General features: G+C 38.6%; 1 protein-coding gene across 2 annotated transcripts in view; it reads left to right on the forward strand.

Moving 5' to 3' along the window:
* The window catches only part of LOC136878982 (rab5 GDP/GTP exchange factor), a 150,177-nt gene that overhangs the window by 102,454 nt on the left and 24,570 nt on the right, over positions 1 to 23,153 (forward strand). For both annotated transcript variants that reach the window (XM_067152643.2, XM_067152642.2), the window contains exons 7-9: positions 93 to 349; positions 12,195 to 12,326; positions 21,481 to 21,591. In XM_067152643.2, coding sequence (XP_067008744.2) covers positions 93 to 349; positions 12,195 to 12,326; positions 21,481 to 21,591 — 500 coding nt within the window. The remainder of the gene's footprint in view (positions 1 to 92; positions 350 to 12,194; positions 12,327 to 21,480; positions 21,592 to 23,153) is intronic.

A 23,153-nucleotide genomic window follows, 5' to 3' on the forward strand; every position in this document is an offset into this window, starting at 1 on the left:
ATTATTATTATTATTATTATTATTATTATTATTATTATTATTATTATTATTATTATTATTAAGTGAAGAAATGTTTGAATTATTTCTTTCAGATATGTTGGGCATGGACTCTGCTAAAGCTCCTCAGGATAAGCTTAACTGTGTTGTACGCTGTTGCCGGAACATTTTCCTATTGTTGCAACAGTCTGTTGGAGGACCTGCATCAGCTGATGAGTTTCTACCTGCCCTCATCTTCATTGTGCTGAAAGCCAACCCAGCTAGACTGAAAAGCAATATTAATTATATAACAAGATTTTGCAATGCTAGTCGTTTGATGTCTGGTGAAGTCGGATATTATTTCACAAACCTTGTAAGTAAAGTACTATAGTACTAGTGAAGTTAGTTGTAATTCTATATCTGTTCTTTGAAATGCCTTATCCATCCTCCACATAAACTTTCAAGTACAGGTTCTTCATTATGTATCTGATTCACTATTCTGGCAAGTCTCCCTTGTGTGAGATACTGTACATCACTTTCCAAGGCTTCTTCTGGCACCATCCATTGCAACATTTGACTCTTCTACAGTCTTCTCTATCTGATTGCCAGTCGAGAGACATCAGTTGTCTTTAAAACCCATTAATTAACTGGCTAACTCATTTGCTACCGGGCGAGTTGGCTGTGCAGTTAGAAGCGCACGGCTGGGAGCTTGCATCCGTTAGATAGTGGGTTCGAATCCCACTGTCGGCAGCCCTGAAGATGGTTTTCCCTGGTTTCGCATTTACACAGTAGGCAAATGCTTGGGCTCTACCTTAATTAAGGCCACTGCCGCTTCCTTCCAACTCCTACGCCTTTCCTATCCCATCATCACCATAAGACCTATCTGTGTCGGTACAACGTAAAGCCACTAGAAAAAGAAAAGAAACTCATTTGCTTACCCTCTTCTTCTTATTCTTATTATTGTTATTAAGACGCCGTCTCTGAGCGGAGGTTGGCGATTCACGTAACTAGCTTTAATCTTGATAGTGCAGAATGGAATGCCACTTCTGAAGTACAGCAGTGCCATCTTCAAAGGTCTTTCAGCCATGAATTTCTTCTTCTCCCAACAGATCTCTTCCCCTGTATCTTTCCATTGATAATAAGCTGTAAAAACTGATACCTCTCATCTCTCATGATATGTCCTAGGTATTGTGTGTTTTCCTCTGTTTTATGGTGAGCAGTAGTACTTTTTTCTTTTTCATCTGATGAAGGACCTCGGCATTTCAGATTTTCATCACCCAGGATATCCGCAAGAGACGGCGATACAGGAACATTTTGAAGGCATCAATACGTTTTTCTGTGATTGGATTCAGAGTCCAGCTTTCACATCCATATAGGAGAACAGAAAATATATAGCAGGGGATCATACGGATTCGTAGTTGGAGACTGAGATCTGACCTCACAAAGAATTTCTTCGTGGTAATGAATTGTTTCCTGGTTTGCTCAATTCTAGAAATTATCTCCTGTTTGGAGTTACATTGGTCATCCAAGATGGTACCTAGATATTTGAAAGAAGGCACTTGCTCAACTATTTTATCTTTTATTGTGAGATTTGTCCAAATTGTCTTCTTAGAGAACACCATCAGTTTCGTCTTTGATGGGTTAACATATAATCCAAACTCTTCACTGTGCTGAACTAAGGAGTTTATCATGCACTGAAGGGCAGGCATGCCATCAGCTATAACAACAGTATCATCTGCATATCTGATGTCGTTGATGATTTTCCCATTAATTTTGATCCCACCATAGTTTGCCAATGTTTCTTTAAAGATTGCCTCTGAGTAAATGTTAAACAACAGAGGTGACAGTACACAACCCTGGTGGACGCCCTTGTTGATCGAAGCAGTTTCTGAAGTTCCTTGATCAGTTTTGACATTTGCAAACTGATTCCAGTACAGTTACTGATTATACGTAAGTCACTGGGGTCAATACCTGTTGATCTCAGAATCTCTATCAGCTTATTGTGACGGACACAATCAAAAGCTTTCTTATAGTCTATAAAACAGGCACAGACATCAACTTTCATATCTCTGCATCTCTGTAACAACACATTTAATGAGAAGAGTGCCTCACGTGTCATCATCATCATCGGTTTGCCCTTCCAGCGAGCCGGGTAGGGTGTTTGAAAATGAGCGTCTTCCAAAGTTACCTATTCAAAAACATTTTGTTGTCCAAGACAGATTCCCAATTCCATCTTCTTCTCTCCACATCTTCCCTCAGTTGGTCCATCCATCTTCTTCTTGGTCTTCCAGCTGGTCTTCTACCTGTTATTCTCTTTTCCAAATAAGCACATGGTAACCTTGTGCTATTCATTCATTTAACATGCCCAAGCCATTTAAGTCTAGATGACCTAAGTCTTTCCTCCATCGATTCATTTAGACCTAGGTTAGATTGGATCTCATCATTTTTCACATGATCAAGTCAGGTCTTTTGGAGGGCAGTTCTAAGAAATTTCATTTCAGAGGCTTGAATCCTACTACAATCCTTTGATGTTAGTGTGCAGGTTTCCAGAGAATATGTAAGGATGGGAATGAAATATGACTTGTACAGGGTCAGTTTTGTTCTTTGTGGGACCTTCTCATCCCATAGTAGGTGTCTAACGATACTGTAAAAGTTAGAGCCTTTGGTGGTTACTCTGTTAGTTATTTCTGTCTCAGCTCTGTTATTACTGGCCATTACGCTTCTTAAATAACTGAATTGGTGTACTACTTCAACTTGGTGTTCCTGTGTTTTTATGTTTCATTCTGTATTATGTCTGCTGATTTTCAATGCTGCTGTTTTTGATGGGTTCAGTTTCATTCCATAATCATCAAACTTCTTACACCATGCATTCAGATTATTTTGCACTCCCTCCTCTGTTTCATTCCATATTGCCACATCGTCTGCAAACACCAGAGCCTCACGTGTACCAACGCCATTTCGGAAACCGAACTGATTCTGATCCATGTGGGATTCACTTTTGTTATATTCTAGTGTGAATGATTCCCAAGAATATTTTGAGCACATGAGACATCAAACTTATCATACGATAATCATCGCACTGAGACGAGTTAGGCTTCTTCGGTAGAGGTATGAGGGTTGATTTCAGCCAGTCTGATGGTATTTCTCCTGATACATATATTTGATTGAATAATGATGTTAAAATTTTGAGGCCGGTAGATTCCTGTTCTGTTATTACTTTGAAAACTTCAGCGTACACACTGTCAGGTCCAGTTGCTTTACCATTCTTGTGAAGTTTTACGGCATGTACAACTTCACTTTTTGTTATTTCAGGGCTATTTTCATTTATTCTCTCGTCAGGTGATGGAGGATAATTTCTGTCATCTTTGAAGAGATTTTCTGTATATTCCTTCCATCGTTTGAGTTTCCCTTCCACACCCAAGATGATTTCATTATTGGCATCTCTCAAGATTTGACCATATCGTCTTCGTTGCAAACTACCAAGTTCTTTCACTTTCTTATGCAAGTTAAAATAGTCGTGCTTCTCTTGAAGGATCTCAATTTCCTCACACTTGTCTGTCATCCATAATTCTCGGGTTTCTTTGCACGTTCTGCGTACAGCTTTGTTTAGAGTTTTGTATTGAATGTGATCTGTATTTTTGTGTTTTCTCCTTTCATCCATAAGTTCTAAAATTTCATCTGTCATCCGACTCTGTCCCTTGATGTTGTTGCAGTTTCCAATTTCAGTTTCCTGGATTTCAATCGCACTGTCTTTAATGGATTTCCATGTGGATTCTACCTCTGATGATTCAGTGTTTCTTATTCATTCCATCTTCTTTTCCAGTGCAGTTCCAACATTAGTTCTTACTTTGGGATCCAATAGTTTCCTAATATCTATTTGCCTGGATGGTTTAACATTTCTTTTTTCTAAAACATATCATTTTAAGGTCCATTACAACTGGATTGTGGTCACTATTTACATCAGCACCGGAATACGTCTTAACGAATGTCACATATTTCTTTAGTTGTTGCTTTATCAAAATGAAATCAATTTGATTTGTTATGATCTTTTTGTCGTTATCGGCGGGTGATATCCATGTGTAAAGCCGCCGAGGAGGAAGTTTGAAGAATGTGTTAGAGACAAACAGATTGTGCTCCATACAGAACTGTACAAGTCTGTCTCCTCTTATGTTACGTCCACCAAGACCATATCTGCCTACAGTATTGCCTTCAATGCCAGCCCCTATTTTTGAGTTAAAATCACCCATGACCAATGTTATTTCTCCATTTTTATTTATTTTCATAGCTTCCTATAAGGTGTTATAGAATGCTTCTACTTCATCATCATCTTTATTGGCAGTTGGTGCATGGACCTGAATAACGTTCATGATCTGATGTGATGTTTGTAACCTCAGCAACATTACTCTATCACTAAGTGGTACAAAATCTAAAACTGAATTTGTGATCATTGATGAAATAAGCACAGCAACTCCATATCTGTGATTGGTGTCGGTTCCTCCCGAGAAGTACATATATTCTTCCTTCGTGTTCTGAATTCCTGATCCAGTCCATCTTACCTCCCTCAGTCCAAGGATGTCTACTTTCAATCTACATCTTTCTGCTTCCACATTTGCTAGTTTTCCACTCGTATACAAACTGCGAACATTCCAAGTAGCATCTCATAATTTCTTGTCATAGATTTTGATTTTCCTTGCACTGTCAAGTACACAACTATGTTCGCAGCATTTCTCCCCGGAGATCCGATTGGGGGAATAGAAACTCCGGATACTAATTTCCGAGCCATGTTATGTGAATTTATAGGGATGTCCTTCAGGACCTTTAATGCAGTGGTTTGCCGTTGCCTTCTGCATTCTACTGCCGTTGACCAACATTTGGTTCCTCTGCCTTTTGGAGCAATTTCTTGCCTCTTGGACAATAGAGTGCCCAGACCTACACCCGCTCATCCACTCTCAAGGAGACTATTGGCATCTGGTGTAGGGGATCTCCTTATACCGGGAGATATTCAGTCCCCTTTTAGTCGCCTTTTACGACAAGCAGAGGTTACCGTGGGTGAATTCTAACCTGCAGACCACACCTTCCAAAAATGAACTGTAGAGTAGACACTGTCAATAAAATATTCTACAATTGATCAGTAGTATCACTTTATAAGAGATGACAATTTAAATTCTTTTATGTTTAATACTAGTTACAAGAGATATAGCTTTATATCTCTTCAGCAATCCTCAGTATTATCTCCATGCTCCATGAAGCAATGACATACCTGCATCTGATGTTCTACCTGTTTCTTGATAAGGTTTACTCAGGACTATACTTTCCATGCAGTAGTAGTGAAATTATTTTGGAATACCAGGGCTCTGTCCACTGAGGTATTTTGGTATGCTATTTAACAGTGCCTAGAACACCAAACCTTGGAACAATCTGAGCTGATGCCTAAGTTATTTGAAAGGTGGAAACATATCCTTGGAGGTATGTGAAGAGAGCCTTACATTTAGTCTTGGCAAACTTTGTAATTACTTCATAAGATGGCAGCTTGAACATAAATCATATATGTAAAGTAGTTGAAGTATTTCCCTTTTACAGCATAGTAGATAAACCCAAGTACCTGGATGTCAATTTTTAAACATCTGATGAAAGACTGTTGCAAAGCTCAGGTCACATAACATCCTTCAGAAAGTGTGTGGGACAGCATGAGGCTCTTGTGCAACAACTCTTCGTTGTTCAGCTGTTGGCCTTGTTTCCTCTACAGCTGTACGGTATTTTAAAGTAGCTATGATGGAAATGGTGCAGGCTTTCAAGGCTGATATTAACTGACAAAGTGTTTTGAAGTTCTTCCAGGATGTAAAGCAGTGTTGATGTATTAAGTATGTTGACATTTCAATTACTCTATGATAGCTCTTCTTTTCCTTCTTCCGGACTGCGTGGCTCAACCGGTTGTGTGCTGGTATATTGACCCGAACTTGGCAGGTTCGATCCTCACTCAGTCCGGTGGTATTTGAAGGTGCTCAAATAAGTCAGCCTCGTGTCGGTAGATTTACTGGCATGTAAAAGAACGCCTGCGGGACTAAATTCCGGCACCTCAGCATCTCCAAAAGCCGTAAAAGTAGTTAGTCGGATGTAAAAATAAATAATATTATTATCTGTATATTACATACCTGCCAACTTTCCCGATGTAAGCAGGAGACTCCCGATTTTCGATAATTTTCCCGCTTCCTGATTGTTCTATTATTTCTCCCGATTTTAGCTTATTTTTTGGTGAACTTCAAACATTTGTTTTCAAATCCTGCCATTTCAGCTTTTATACACCAGTGGCCGGAAGTCCTTCGCTCATTGGCTGCTTTCAAATGAAATATCAACGTTTATTAATACTAGAAATTTGCGCATATGTACGATGTTTATTGTAACCTGTATATCGCAATGTGTATATCAATTGTCAATCTCTCGTTCTCGTGTGCTGTGTGCTATGTTCGTGTTCATTCACATGCAGTCTAGTCGATTCTAGAGACTAGTCGCTAGATTTGGAGTCTTTTTTTTTATTAATTTAGTGACAGAATTTCAAAGATAGTGACTAGTGACTTCTCTAGAGATTTTAGGAGCCAGTTGGAGACAATTCTGGTGAATTTTAATTTATTATTTAAAAATAGCAAGCCTCCGTGGCTCAGACGGCAGCGTGTCGGCCTCTCACCGCTGGATACCGTGGTTCAAATCCCGGTCACTCCATGTGAGATTTGTGCTGGACAAAGCGGAGGCGGGATAGGTTTTTCTCCGGGTACTCCGGTTTTCCCTGTCATCTTTCATTCCAGCAACACTCTCCATTCTCATTTCATAGCATCCATCAGTCATTAATAAATCACTTTGGGAGTGGCGACCCCATCGTACTAATAGCCTATATCTGCTTCATTCATTCCATTCTTGACCCGGTCAGTGACTGGAAAACAGGTTGTAGGTTTTCATTTTCATTTAAAAATAGCATTGCGCTTCGCATAGTCACGCGGGTGCATGCAATATATTAATCTATGCATTTGCTTAGTAATGGCATCCAAGTGCTTGACTGATTCACACATGAGAAGCATGAGTTTTAGGAAGGCTTATCAGAGACTGATCATCTCACACACATATTCCTGTGAGGGCATGGAGATGTGTAATTTTTAGCCTTGTAGCCTCGTATAGCAACAGTCTGGTTTTGAGACTGTATACCATATTATATATACCATAGTACTCCTGTATTGTTCAAGACATGTAGAATAAGCATTTTCGACCCATTTGATTTCTCCTGATTTTCGTATCTGAATCTCGTAATTTTTTATTTTGTAAAGTTGGCAGGTTTGATATTAAAAGAGTTTACTAAACAGCTGTGGCAAATCCATCTGTCCGTTCTACTTCATTTTGCTTCATTTTTGTTTTATTCTTTCCGGAATTACCTGCCGGTGAATAATGAGACATTGATAAGTCTCTTAAGTTCATCCAACTTTGAGTAATCATAAAATCAAATCATTAAATGATCACTCCAATAATTGCAGATGAAGGCTTACCTTAACCCATCATATATTCTGTACCTAGCATGTTGCTAAGCGACTAACACTTTCATTAATATTCGATTTAGCCTATGTGATTTTCATCCTAAGTAATGATATTGCATGCAGCCATGTTTGATTACTACTTGTCAAACCAGAGAGTTCTTCTGATTCCGGAAGAATACCATTCCCTTCTAAATACTCTGTAATTCTCTAAGCTTTCCCAACTTCCAAATACAGTATATTCAACAGATGGCAGACTGTCCCTTAATAAGTTACATGCTGATAAGAGAAAAAAGTCTGTGTACAAACAGACCTCATCATGACATACGTCTTAGACATTATTTGGGAACACCCATCGAAGGATAACCTAGCTACACTAGAAAGAGTGAAGGCCATGTATCTATGTCTGGCAAAAACCACTCCTCAGTTCAACAACAATAAAGGTGTTTTAATTTGTTCCACCTATTCAATACTTTTATTTTCACTTATAGTGGTTACATAGACAGACTCTTAGTTAAATGGGACATGTTTCGCTCTCAATTAAGGGCATCTTCAGCCTAAAAACAATCATCAAGAATACAACTAATATTAAAAGTAGAAGCTAAAAGTTTAGCCAGTTATTAAAATTTGGAACATAAAAATGTGAAAAACGATACAATATATAAAGATGCTAATGGAAAATTGTCTATGATTAAACTATAATCTTGTCGGAGACTAAAACTTCTTCCATTAAAATTCTAATTAAAAACAGTGAATTTAAAATATTAGTGGAAAACCAAAGTGGTAATAATATAAAGTCAACGACATGAGGGCGTGAACACAAGCATAAACATGATTGTCATAAATACAATCTTTCCAAGGCCGCTGATGAAATTCGTCAACATGAAGTGAGACAGAAGCATCTGTTGAAAAATTGTAAGTGGCCCTTAGCACCGGTAGGTAATAAAATAGGCTGAAACCTTGCCAGAAAATGTCAGTTGATGCAGAAATAATGTTTTCTGTAAGAGAAGGAAAAGAAGAAGTAAGAAGTTGAACGTAAGGAGAGAATTCGGTTTACATAAATTGATTTGTTTGTTTTCATATGTTTTCATAATAATAATTACATTCATCCATATTACATACAGGTACAATTAACATGAAATAGGTCAATAACATCTCTCCCCCTCCTCCAATGTTGATGGAAAGTTCCACAGCGCTCCAGCCGCTCCGCCCTACATCTCTCCCCCCCCCCCCCCCCCTCTCCACTCTATAGTCTACCCGATTTTATCATCCAATAGGAGAGATCCACATCGATCTACTAGGCCCCTCCCTGTCCTGCCCTCCCCTCTCCACGCACAGCGTGGCTCACCACAAACTTTCCATGACCACAGTCCTGAAATAGTGTTTGGTGACAACAGACTTAACATCGGCAGTCTAGATAAATACGCAAGTTTTTCACTATATTATAATTGTATATAATTTATTTTTTGTCATTACTGTTTCATGTTATCACTTATCTCTCTATCATTGACAAGTTTACGCTATGTAAACAATACTACATCTATAAGCTTATTTTAAGTGATTTGATAGAATCTGAGGATGTTCTTGTAGAACGAAACATGTCATTCTTTGTATGTTAGTGTGTGTTTTACAGATATGCTTTTAGTGTTTTAATTTACATTGTATTTGCTATGTGTTTGACAGACTGAAAAGCCTTTGCTACATTTTACATTATACATTACATAAATTGAAACAAGATGAGGACTTACATGTTAGTGGAAGTTGTTATTTGTTATCTACTGTTGTGTTGGTTGCTGCCCGTCTGTTGGCTCTGAGTCTGGTGTTGTAACTGTGCTGCAGAGGCGGCAGTGAACTCGGAGGGGAAGGAATAGGGGAGTGTGGAAGGGAGGAGAGGATGGGTGGAGTCAGTTGTGACGAGGCTGACAAAGGGGCGGAGTCAACCGTATTGCTGGAAGCAGGCCTTATATGTGTAGGTATTGGAGGAGTATTAAAGTTTAAAGAATTAAATATATTAGGTATCCTAAATTTATTCGAACTAACTGACTTTAATAATTTGTTGGACAGACTGGGAGAAGTTTTATGACAAGATACATGGAACATGTTAACGCGGAAAAACATAGGAAATACTCAGCGATGAGTTTGCATATGAGGGAGACTGGTCACAGATTTGAATCCATAGAGAAAGACTTAGCGATAATTAGAAACATACAAAAAGGGAGAATGTTGAACGAATTAGAAAGTTTATACATCTATTTAGATCAGACGTACAATAAGCAACAGAATCTTAATGAAACCACGGACAATAAATGTATGTTACATGAATTAATGCCGAAATTATTAAAGTCAGTTAGTTCGAATAAATTTAGGATACCTAATATATTTAATTCTTTAAACTCTTAATACTCCTCCCATACCTACAGATATTAGGCCTGCTTCCAGCAATACGGTTGACTCCGCCCCTTTGTCAGCCTCGTCACAATTGACTCCACCCTTCCTCTCCTCCCTTCCACACTCCCCTATTCCTTCCCCTCCGAGTTCACTGCCGCCTCTGCAGCACAGTTACAACACCAGACTCAGAGCCAACAGACGGGCAGCAACCAACACAACAGTAGATAACAAATAACAACTTCCACTAACATGTAAGTCCTCATCTTGTTTCAATTTATGTAAACCGAATTCTCTCCTTACGTTCAACTTCTTACTTCTTCTTTTCCTTCTCTTACAGAAAACATTATTTCTGCATCTACTGACATTTTCTGGCAAGGTTTCAGCCTATTTTATTACCTACCGGTGCTAAGGGCCACTTACAATTTTTCAACAGATGCTTCTGTCTCACTTCATGCTGAATTTCATCAGCGGCCTTGGAAAGATTGTATTTATTACAATCATGTTTATGCTTGTGTTCACGCCCTCATGTCGTTGGCTTTATATTATTACCACTTTGGTTTTCCACTAATATTTTAAATTCACTGTTTTTAATTAGAATTTTAATGGAAGAAGTTTTAGTCTCCGACAAGATTATAGTTTAATCATAGACAATTTTCCATTAGCATCTTTATATATTGTATCGTTTTTCACATTTTTATGTTCCGAATTTTAATAACTGGCTAAACTTTTAGCTTCTACTTTTAATATTAGTTGTATTCTTGATGATTGTTTTTAGGCTGAAGATGCCCTTAATTGAGAGCGAAACATGTCCCATTTAACTAAGAGTCTATTTATGTAACCACTATAAGTGAAAATAAAAGTATTGAATAGGTGGAACAAATTAAAACACCTTTATTGTTGTTGAACTGTAAATTTTCAATACGGACCTAAAATGAGGTTTATAACATGTAATAAAAACCACTCCTTCGAGACTAACCTATGAGCTCATAAAATAACCGTTCTATGTTGAAGAACTGCGATTAAAAATATGACACAATACCAAGCTTTACATCAAGAACTGCAGGATAAAAACGAACATACGGATAGATTTTTACCAAACAATTGGCATGATGACATTAGAATGGATGAATTCCGACTACGAACTGCGGTATACCATAACGTCCTTCTTATTAAATGCTCATAAAATCATTGAAAAGGGCAGGCAAAATAATATGTCTATGACAGGCATATCAAGACGAGTTATCTGACATATTTATAATGAAAGCTGCGGAGCAGCGCGGGTCCTCTAGTTATTATAATATTATTGTCTTCTTCCTCTTGGGTTGAGCTGTGGATCATTGACCTCCATTTCACCCTCTCCTTGATCCACTTTTATGCTTTATGTAGGCTGTCATTATGGTGAGCTCGCCACACCCAAAGGATCTTTTTATATCTAATTGCCAGGTTTCAATGAGGCCACCTCTAACCTGGAGAACAGACACTATTTGCACTTGCTGCTAACCTGGAGAACAGACTCTGCTTGCTGGATTTTGGTGGTATTTCCTCCAAGTTGCTTAAAGGAACTAGTCTACTTGAAGCCGTTGACTACTTTATAGAGTTGGGATTTTTACCGCTGCCGAACACTTAAAGATAAAAATTTCATTGTTCCGTATTGAAAGTATTAACGTTAAAAATTAAATAAATAATTAAATAATTGTATTGAATAGGTTGAACCTCTTTTTCAATTATTTAATTTTTAACGCCGAACACTTGGCATTGAGTCGCTGGCGGTATGGTCTACTCCGTCCTGTAGCAGGTAACCATGGCCAGGCATGGCAGCCCTTTTCAAGACAAAATGACACATGTAGATGGTCACTTATACTTTTATAGCTGCAAGAAGGCTAGTTGGTGGCACCAGCATCACCTTGCCTCTCTTCCAAATTCATGTTCCTAGGATCTGTATAGTGTGATATGATGCATTCATTCATTCTTCTCTTGTCTGGCATGAATTAGCCAGTGCTAATTTGCAGGTTCTTTCCTGTTGAAACAGTTTTCATATTTCTTTATCTCTACAGCTTTCTGCTTGCTAAACCTTTCTTGTGCTAGTATCAACCAACAGGCTAGTAATGATTCACTCTTTCACAGTAATGAATTGACAAAGGTCTATATGTCTTCCAGAATTATTTGCTTCCAGTTATCTGTGAATGAACTGGGTTCTGTGAACAGTATAAATTATCTAAGGCAAATAAAAATATTACCTCCTAAACCTGTTGAAGTAGATTCACAAGAGTGTCAGTTAATCTAGAAAATGTGGTGTTTTCTTCATTTTGCTTTCAGTGTTGTGCTGTGTCATTCATAGAAAACTTAACAGCTGAATCTCTCAATATGCCCATGGATGAATTTGAGCAGTATATGTCTGGCAAAGTTGTCCCTCCCAACACTTGGGAATCAGCTCTAATGATGTGCGAGGTAAGTGCTTATTTTTCTGTGTAAAATGGTGACCTAATTCTTTTTTGCGTAATCAAGTAAGAATTAATGTATGTATTTATTAATTTATTTGCTTGTTTTTATGGTTGGTTGGTTGGTTTGTTTGTTTGTTTGTTTGTTTGTTTGTTTGTTTGTTTGTTTGTTTGTTTGTTTGTTTGTTTGTTTCTGGTGTTGTGCTGTGTCATTTCTATTTAACACCCATGGGTAATCTGCATCTCTGGATGTGGGATGATGTTGGTAATGAGGCAGGGAGTGAGCGAAACCCATGTTGGCACATAGCCTACTCCTGTTGGAAAACCCCAAGGGATCAGCTCAAGGTTTTAACGCCTCCATCCTACTGACGAATTGCTATTAAAAGCATCATATGCCCTCACTCCATATGAACACTGCAGGCAGGTTTGGAATTGAATGCAGGCTTTTGGCACGCAATCTGGTGATTAGAAATTGTATATCACCACTTCTCCTTCTAACGGGACTTGAACTGGTTAACCATGCTGTTGGAATATACATACTTGACCCCTTGACGATCATGACCTGCCAGGCTGAGTGGCTCATACGGTTGAGGCGCTGGCCTTCTGACCTCAACTTGGCAGGTTCAGTCCTATCTCAGTCCGGTGGTATTTGAAGGTGCTCAAATACGTCAGCCTCATGTCGGTAGATTTACTGGAACATAAAAGAACTCCTGTGGGACTAAATTCCAGCACCTCAGTATCTCTGAAAACCATAAAAGTAGTTAGTGGGACGTAAAGCAAATAACAATATTATTATTATTATTATTATTATTATTATTATTATTATTATTATTATTATTATTATTATTATTATTATTATTATTATTATTATTAATGGTCATGACTGCCACGTGAGCTGTCAAGTAAGAATATGAATAGGAATGCATAATAGGAAAACACAATGTCAGGTTCATTGTGGGAAGTGGAAGTCACTTCTAGGAGAGACGAGGATTAACATTAAAGCACAAAAGGACAAAGACAGTCTCCACATCTTTGTACTCTGCTGTATGGACTTTGTATGGGGTCTGTTCCTCTATATTTCTCAAGCTCATTTCTGCTTCCGAACTTCCATCAGGAGGAAAGACGTCAACACTCCTTTAAGGGCCATTTCCATATAACTTACCAGCAGTCTTGATGTGAGAATTGTAGTCGGCTGTAACTCGATCCGAGTATATATAACTTCTTCCTGCATACATTGACCAGTTCAACTCAGTTTATGGATGTGTTTATGATGACTAAACAGACCAATCCTGGCATAAAACATACACCCACACAAATCACACTGAATGGATGGAGGAGAGCAGGGTTGTAATTGACGGAGTTTTCTTGCTTGGCCTTTTGATGTCTGCGGCGTTCTCTTTCAAACAAGTTGACAGCAGTGGATGTAGTGTTCCGCCACAGTGAGCGATCCACAGCACATTCTTCCCATGTCTGTATATCTATACCAGTTATCTTCATGATGTGTTTCAGCTGGTCATTAAAACGCTTAAGAGGGGCTCCATGAGGTCTACTGCCGGAGCAAAGTTCACCATAAAGATTGTTTTTTTTTTTTTTGCTAGTTGTTTTACGTCACACCGACACAGATAGGTCTTATGGCGACGATGGGACAGGAAAGGCCTAGGAATGGGAAGGAAGTGGCTGTGGCCTTAATTGAGGTACAGGATTGAGGATTTGCCTGGTGTGAAAATGGGAAATCACAGAAAACCATCTTCAGGGCTGCCAACAGTGGGGTTCGAACCCACTATCTCCCGGATGCGAGCTCAATGCTGCATGCTCCTAACCGCACGGCCAAGTCACCCAGTCATAAAGAATTTGGTGGGGAAGCCTGGTATCACCCATGCGGTGAAGTGATGGTTGTTGCCTCAGTGCTATTTAGCTGCACTTTGTTGAGAAATGCCGTGTTGGTCACATAGCCCTCCTACTTAATGTTCAAGATGAATCTCATTTTCTGTTTGTGGAAGCGCTCAAGTGTAGGATAAGGAGAAACTCAGATAAATTCAGGAGAAGGGAAGAGACAAAGATAAAAGTGAATACAGATGGTAAAAGATCTTAGAACACAGGAAGAGTAAAGGAGTCCATTGAGCCTCCATGGCTTAGGCCGCAGTTGGCCAGCCTCTCACCGCTGGGTTCAGTGGTTCAAATCCTGGTTACTTCATGTGAGATTTGTGCTGGACAAAGTGGATGTGGGGCAGGTTTTTTCTCTGGGTACTCTGATTTTCTCTGTCATCTTTCATTCCAGCAACTTTCTCCAGTATAATTTCACTTCATCTGCCAGTCACAAATCATTGCTCCAGAGAAGTGTGACAGGGTTTGGCAGCCGGCACAGTTCCTAACCGCGCTGCTGGATGGGGGCTTCATTCATTTCATTCCTGACCCAGTCGAATGACTGGAAACAGGCTGTGGATTTTCAGTAAAGGAATCCATTGGGTCAATATAAGTAATGAAAAGGAACAAACAAGCGACAAATCTAGTCATATATAGAAATATAGGAACATGGATATAAATACCTAATAGCGTGAACACAGTGACAGGTGAGTGTGGGAAGAGTAACTTTTGTAATATTATACAGTACATAGAGATCTGTTAAAACCTCAATTTCATGTTACTGTAATATTTTTGAGGTCTTAGAAATATAGTAGTATGATTAGGGAACAATTTGGAGGTAAACAGAATTGTGGGTTCAAAGCCTACTATCGGCAGCCCTGAAGATAGTTTTTTGTGATTTCCCATTTTCACACGAGGCAAATGCTGGGGCTGTGCTTTAATTAAGGACATGGCTGCTTCCTTCCAACTCCTAGCCCTTTCCTATCCCATTATTGTCAGTGCGACGTAAAGCAAGTTGAAAAAAGAATCATCATCATCATCATTACCACCACCACTGAAGGCAGCAACATCAAAGTCCAATCTAGGGAGCTCGTAAGTGACAAGTGCTGTTCTTCTTTCAAATTTGTCGTTATACATATATCCAGGCATTTTCTAATATTCCATATTCCAATTGTATTTGATTGATGATTAGTTTTCTGACTGCAAGTGGGATGATCTGCTAAGTGCAGCGACCCAGCCAGGCAAGAAGTGTGGCTATCAGTGTTTAGCCTGCATTTTCTATTGTCTTCCGGATGTGCGGTGAGCAGCAGTACTCATAAATAGGCCTGCCCAGACACAGACGCAGGACTGAATTCCTGAGTATTCGCCAGTCGTAGATTAGAAGTTCCCACTTTAATTTGAAATCTGCTCATACTGTCCTTATCCCATCACCGTTCGACTTCAGAGAGTGAGGGATAATATGCAGGAGAAAGGGCCATTTGTGTGAATTTATTTAAGATGGATCCCAACTTGCCAGGGAGAGATCCACACACTATGAACTCGGAGCCAGATCCTGCAGCACACATGAAATGAGACGTGCAGGGTTGAACACTGGGACTGCAACAGACTGCCGCACACTCAAAATATAGTCGAGATGCATCCTCACAGTGTGACCACCTTGTCCACTTCCATGACCGTTGGGAATTGAATAGTGAAAGTTCCTCCTCTGTTGATTTTACAGTTGGGCCAAAAAGTGTAGTGGCTTCCGGTGTCATTTTCTCTGCTGAGGGGGCCATTGCCCTCTAAAGGGGCTCAGATGCCTGAAACTGTTGGACCGCTTAGGGAGTCACTTTTTTTACCGAGTGCCCAACACTTGGTGTTGAGTCATTGGCACTATGGTCTGCTGTATTACCATATTTAAAAAAAACTGATCAGACATAAATAAATAATAAAACAAAGACAGTGAAACCTCTTTAATGCGTTCCTCATTAACACGTCAGGGTTCCCAGTGACTTGGAAAGTCAGGGATTGTCAGGGAATTCTTTTAAAAATTGGTGTGTGTCAGGGAAAGTCAGGGAAGTGGACTCAAATTTGTTGTGTGTCAGGTAATTCATACTGATGACAAACTGAACCTGTGAATCCTTTGAAGCAAGGAAAAGTGATCAATTTATGAGGTAAGTTGAATTTTTTTTTAAATTAAAAATTGTACATGTTTTGGGCTATGAGTTTGTTGAAATGCTGAACAGTGTGTGGCAGCTCTGGCCCTACCAAGCTGTACCTTTTTATCCGAGCAAACTATCTTTACATTGCAGAGATAAATGTATTTGTGTTTTGATATAGTTTTTGTGTACAATTAACATGCTTTTCCTTTGTTTCAGATTAGGCCTATGCATTAGATAAGATGGCAAGAAAAACAACTTTCAACTATCGTTGGCTGGATTCAACCCTTAATCCAGAGTTTATAGTTTGGCTCAGTGATGTACCAGACAATAAATTTGAAGCCTACTGTAATGTGTGCAGAAAGAAGTTTAAACTCAGCAGTATGGGGTGCCAGGCAATTAAATCACATAGAACTGAACCAAAACACACTCAACTTCAGAATATTAAATCAGGACAGCCATCATTGTTGTCATTTTTTGTCAAACCTAGCACTAGTTCAACATATTTAAGAAGTGTAGCTACTAGTTCAACAGAAACAGTAAGTGTAGACATTGGACATGGATCTCTTAATAATGCTGCTGTCGAACCGTGTGTTAGTTCAATAGAAACGGTAAAGACTGGGGCACGAATTGAAAGTGGAAAGTCGGTACACTGTGCTACTTCTTATTTTAATAACAATGAAGTAGCCAAAGCAGTAATTTTATGTGCGTTAAAAGTTGTTGCTAGTAAATACAAGAGGAGTTCATGTGCAGATATACAGTGGCGGTCAAAATAATAGAGCCACCTCTATTGACGAGATTACGAACTAGGATATCTATTAGTTTGCAAAATCTCCACGAGTGCCGTGTTGTCAGTCCCTTTTAGACAATATCAGGGAAGACGTCACTGCTGTCTGTAGTCGTGCGAAAGTAAGCGTTTGAGCTAGACGTTCGAAAAGAGGCATAAAGGTAAGAATCTTATGGGTCAAAATAATAGAGCCGTTTTACAGAAGTCCCATTCAAATTGATTTTTTGCAGTTGTTTTGGGGGCTAGCGATATTATTTGTCAACAAACCTCCACTCAATATTATTTTGTATGTAAACTGACGTTTGGTTTTGTTTACATTCTTCTAGATGGGCAGAGCAGAGCATACAAGTGATGATGGTCGTATAGTAATGTTCCGGATGTTCAAAAGTGGGATATCTTTGAATCAAATAGCCAAAGATTTATACGTTTCGCAAAAACGAGTCCAGAACGCCATTAGACTGGCAAAACAAACAAAGCCGCAGGTGGGGAACAGGGGGCGACCTCGTGTAACTACTCTTCGCGTAGACAGACTCATCACTAGGGAAGTAAAGAAACCCATTTTTGTCACCACCACGACTGAAAGCCATTTTGTTTAGCGACAAAAATGATGTTCAACCATCAACTTCAACGATTCAAAGACGACTGAGATCCGCAAAATTGAATGGGCGCATTGCGAGACAGGAGCCACATGTTTCAAAAGCTAATGTTCGGAAAAGGTTGGCCTTCGCCCGGAGAAATGAACACAAACCCAATATTTGATGGAGGAACATCCTTTGGTCCGATGAATCCAAGTATAATAGGTTTGCCTCAGACGGAAAAGTCTATGTGCGCCGCCCACCAAACCAGGAATTTAATCCCAAGTACACTTTAAAAACTGTGAAATACGGTGGCGGAAGTGTTACGGTATGGGGATGTTTTTCATGGTATGGCCTTGGTCCAATACACCGTATCAACGGCATAATGAACGCAGAAATGTACAACGACATCTTAGCAAATGTGATGCTGGCTTATGCTGAAGAGGAAATGCCGCTGAAATGGAAATTTCAGCACGATAATGATCCAAAGCATACTGCAAGGATCATAAGGCAGTTTTTTCAATATCACCGTATTGAAGTATTAGAGTGGCCACCTCAATCCCCTGACGCATCATCCATCGAGAACTTATGGGAGATCGTAGACAAGAGAATTGACCGCTCAAAAGCTACGTCTTTAGATAAACTTTGGGAAGAAATCCAGAGAGCCTTGTATGCGATCAGCAGCGACGAATGCAGGCATTTAGTCGACTCTATGGGTAAGAGGTGCAGGGAAATCCTCAAAAAATAAGGGTTACACCACGAAGTACTAATGCACTCCTATGCAAAAACGACTGTTCCTGTAAATTTCATAAGACTTAGATCAAGTACAAAATATTTGTGTCAATTGGCTCTATTTTTTTGACCCTGTGGTCTGGTATTATTTTGAATATTATTGATTAGTTTCAGTTGTGTTATCTATATAACTGACTGTGGTACAATGTGACTCTGTTGTAATGGTTCCAGTACAACGTAAAATTTTTGTTTCCATCATAGTACAAACATGTCTAGTAATAAATTTGCACTTTATTCTAAACCTTTGCCAGGTGGCTCTATTATTTTGACCACCGCTGTATGTGATACATTTAAACTTTCGTTCCCAGATAGTGCAATTGCATCAAAATTCACCTTTGGTGAAAGTAAGTGTTCCTACATGATTAATTATGGTATTGCACCATATTTCAGTGAGTTGTTAACAAACAGTTTGAAAACTTGTGAGGACTATGTAGTTTCTTTTGATGAGTCACTCAATAAGGTAATACAACAAGGAGAAAATGGATCTCATTGTCAGATTTTTTTAATATCAACACCCACAAAGTGGTTTCTAGTTATTGGAACAGTGTTTTTCTGGGTCGTGCTACTGCCCAAGATCTGCTGTAGAAATTTAATCATGGACTGCAACCTCTTCAAAGAAAAAACTTGTTGCAGGTCTCAATGGATGGGCCTAATGTGAACTTTTGCTTTCTCAACAAGCTTGAGGTGGAAATGGAGACAGAAAATCCTGATGGTAAAAAGTTATTGAATCTGGGAGTGTGTGGTTTGCATTTCATCAATGGAGCTGTTAAAACAGGTTTAACCGGGCGAGTTGGCCGTGCGGTTAGCGGTGCGCGGCAGTGAGCTTGCATCCGGGAGATAGTGGATTCAAATCCCACTGTCCACAGCCCTAAAGATGGTTTTCCGTGGTTTCCTATTTTCACAACAGGCAAATGCTGGGGCTGTACCGTAATATTACAGCCATGGCTGCTTCCTTTCAACTCTTAGGCCTTTCCTCTCCATGGCTGCTTCCTTTCAACTCTTAGGCCTTTCCTCTCCCATTGTTGCCATAAGACCTATCTGTGTCAGTGTGACACAAAACCACTAGCAAGAAAAAAAACACAAAAAATCAGGTTTAATGATTGTAAATTGAGACCTTAACTCATTCTTGTGTAGCATGTATTATTTATTCAAAGACTCACCAGCTTGCCGGGCCCAGTTCACTGCAGTGACTGGTAGTACAGTGTTCCCACTGAAGTATTGTACTGTTCGATGGCTTGAAAATGTTCATTGTATAGAACGAGTCTTAGAAGTATTTCACCATATCAAGGCATATGTTGCAAATGCTAAGTTGCAAGAAAGTAAGTCCTGTAAAAATATTAAAGAACAAATCCAGGACCCTTTAATAAAATGCAAACTAGCATTTTTCAAAACCATTTCTTTGGAATGTGAGCCTTTTCTCAAGCGATTGCAAAGTAACAGACCGCTAGCTCCATTTTTGTACTCCTATCTGAATGAACTATTAAGAAGTTTGATGAATCGCTTTGTCAAGTGTAGTAAAATGGGAAATGCCATTGATATTAGGAGTGTGATTTTGCTTGATCTACAGGACCCAACAAACTTAATTGAGGTAGGTAAAGTTGATGTTGGATTTAGTACGAAAAATGTACTTAAAGAACTAAAATTGTCAGAAAAAGAAATTCTTGGCTTTAAACATAAATATCAGAAAATATTAGTGGCATTTGTGACAAAACTGTTGGATAAGAGTCTTTTATAGATTAGTGAAAGGTCTCTCGAGTTTGAACCCACACATAATAATATATCAGCAACCATGGCTTGGTCAGACCCGAATGGAATATGTCTTGGAAGTGTTGCATGAAGCTAACAGAATGACTGGAAATGTGGCCGATAGGGCTAAAGCACAATACATTTCTCTGTGTCGTGAATCAAAGGAAGCTCTGGAAACTAAATTCAAAGAATATATCTCAATTTCTGATGATAGTATGGGTTTAAACATTTTCTTTGTTGACATTTTAGCAGAAAACAAAAATTAGTGCACTTTGGCAAGTAATAAAGCTTTGTCATATACAGTCTCATGGAAATGCTGCAGAGGAGAGTGGCTTTTCTATAAATAAATCAATGTTGGTAGAAAACATGCATGAGGAGTCAATTATTGCACAAAGGCAAGTGTACGATTCCATTTTGTACTATGGAGGTGTCGGATGTGTACCAGTTAATCGTAGAATGTTGTTATCGGTGAGATATGCTCATAAGAAATTCCAGGATTACTTGGAAAAGACACGTCTGAAGGTCAAAGAAGAGGAGTTCCCTCTTGATGTGAAGTGGATAATCATTCTTGAGAATGAAGCTAAGTGACCTGTATTTCTTCTAGGCAGTCTCTGTTTCTCTCCTGATCTCACTATCCACTCTGCTCCAGAAGTTGCCTTCCGGCCTAAATAAAAAATGTATTCTTCAACCTATTCTGTTGCTGCCCCTTTCACTTTTCTTGGTTCCTGAAGTCTGCTTGTCATTAACATGGTCTTGACTTCATTAGTAATCCCACTTGTTTAATGTGCTCATACAGGTTGCTCTACTTACAGTGAAGCTTTGAGTGATTCTCTGAAATCAGGACATCATCTGCAAATCTTAAGTTGAAGAGTGAAGAGTTTTCCACCATTGATGTTAATGCCATATTTTTGATCCCATTAATTTTAATTATTTAAAATTATTTATTTATTTATTTATTTGTTTATTTATTTATTTATTTATTTATTTATTTATTTATTTGTTTATTTGTTTATTTATTTATTTACAGTTTCTTTTAATGTTTTAGAGTGCACATAATCTTGTTTTATCCATAAAAACAACACTTACTGACTATCAAAAGATTTAATCTTTGGATATTCTTACTACTTTACAGTGAAGGAATATTTGTGGAGCAGTCTATGAATATACTGCATCATATTTGTGTGCTTGAAGTATTTGCCTAGGCTTACGTTTTATGATCGTTTCTTTTGTTTTATTTATCATATCAATTCTACTTTTTTGCAGGGTATGCATTTAATGTATGAGCATTTAGCAGTCTTAGATGATCTTAGGAAACGCCATAGTTGCCTCATGCAAGGCACAACAGCTTTAAAGGAAGAAATTAGTAAGTTCAAGGTTAGTGTGTGATACTGAGTCTGAATATGAACATTTAATTGATGTTAGTGAAAAAATAATTTTTCTTTGTCTTCATGCTTTTGCAGTTGTTCAGTATTTGGGTTTATTTTGTGTAAATGGAACAAAATGATTGAAAGCTTATCAAAGTTGTGGAGAACTGTATACAGTATGTTAGAAAGAACCATTATTGTAGATTTTAACTTTGTGTTTTAACTTTTATTCATTTATTGTAATTTTAAAGCTTGTACAGTGCATTCATACTGTAGTTTTTCGTGGTGGTTTATACACAGCCTCTCTAGAAGTTATGAGATTTATGAAATTCTAGGCTTTACTATGTAGGGAGTAACTGAGAAAATTGATTCCTGTTTACTTCAAAGACAAACAAACCTGTGGTACATGCAGCCCATTTATGACGTAGCCCTGCTATGACAGCTGCTGTCCATTCATATCTCTCACATCAAGAGCTCCTCAGTTGATCTCACAACCCTTACTGGAGATTAACATTTTTAGACTGGCCAGAGTTTGAACTTTCTTCAAGGCAGCCACAGTTTGAATCATATGGGATTTTTAAAAACTAAAAGTAATGACCATGTGGTTCAGATTCTACATAAAACCAGAGGTCCCATGGCTGTGATCACAATATCAACAGTCATGTAAGATTGTATTGTATTATCATTATCATCAGCTATTAGAAAGAAGTGAGAGATTTGGTTGCTGTGTGCCAACATAAAAAAGCTTTATTTTTAATGCTTCATATTGGGAGGAGCAGGAGAATTGAGTTACGTTGGCCCTGGCTACTTACTAAAGCAGCTGTGGATTGAATTCCTGCAAATATGGGTCATGTCATCAGATAGTGATGCTACTTCTGACACCTGGATGCGGATCAGCTCAGCATTATCCAAGTATGTCGTATGTACGCCATCATACACATAACCTATCTGTTGTAAAACCTTCAATTATTACATCTAATATATTTTAATTATCTTTTATTAAATGCTAAGTATGACTATACCCTGTAAATACGTATTGTATATTTGTATAACCTCAAATACGTATCGTGAATACGTCTGACCTCAAAATCTGTGTAGTCAAAAACTGTAAAAAAACTCCATAATATTCGTATATTGGGTATAATCCACTATCATTCTGATGCATATGGAGGGTTCTGGAAACTTACTGTAATGATTTATTATCCAGATACATGTAAAGATATTAGGAATTTTGTAGACTTCTCCATGTATGTTTGTAAACTGTAATTGAACATTCGAGTTTGATCTTCTCCAATCGAGAGGCCAGTCGATCGATTGTTCCTTGTATGTTCCGATGTGTTCCATTTAGAGTGTTGCAAGAACATTTCCAGTAGTTGATATTTCTAGACTATTTGTCGAACAGTATATATATCGAGCTAACAGGATGAGAGGCCCAACAGTGGAGTGTGGGTTACAGTGTGTCGCACGAAGACTTGATTGATGTCTGAAGTTGTCGGAATCAACTTGAGTGAGAAGGTAGTCCGTCTTGCCGTATGATAGAAAAATGAATAACCCGTGTGAGGACTGTTGATA

The sequence above is a fragment of the Anabrus simplex genome, chromosome 8 (assembly GCF_040414725.1).
Source record: "Anabrus simplex isolate iqAnaSimp1 chromosome 8, ASM4041472v1, whole genome shotgun sequence".
Taxonomy (NCBI): domain Eukaryota; kingdom Metazoa; phylum Arthropoda; class Insecta; order Orthoptera; family Tettigoniidae; genus Anabrus; species Anabrus simplex.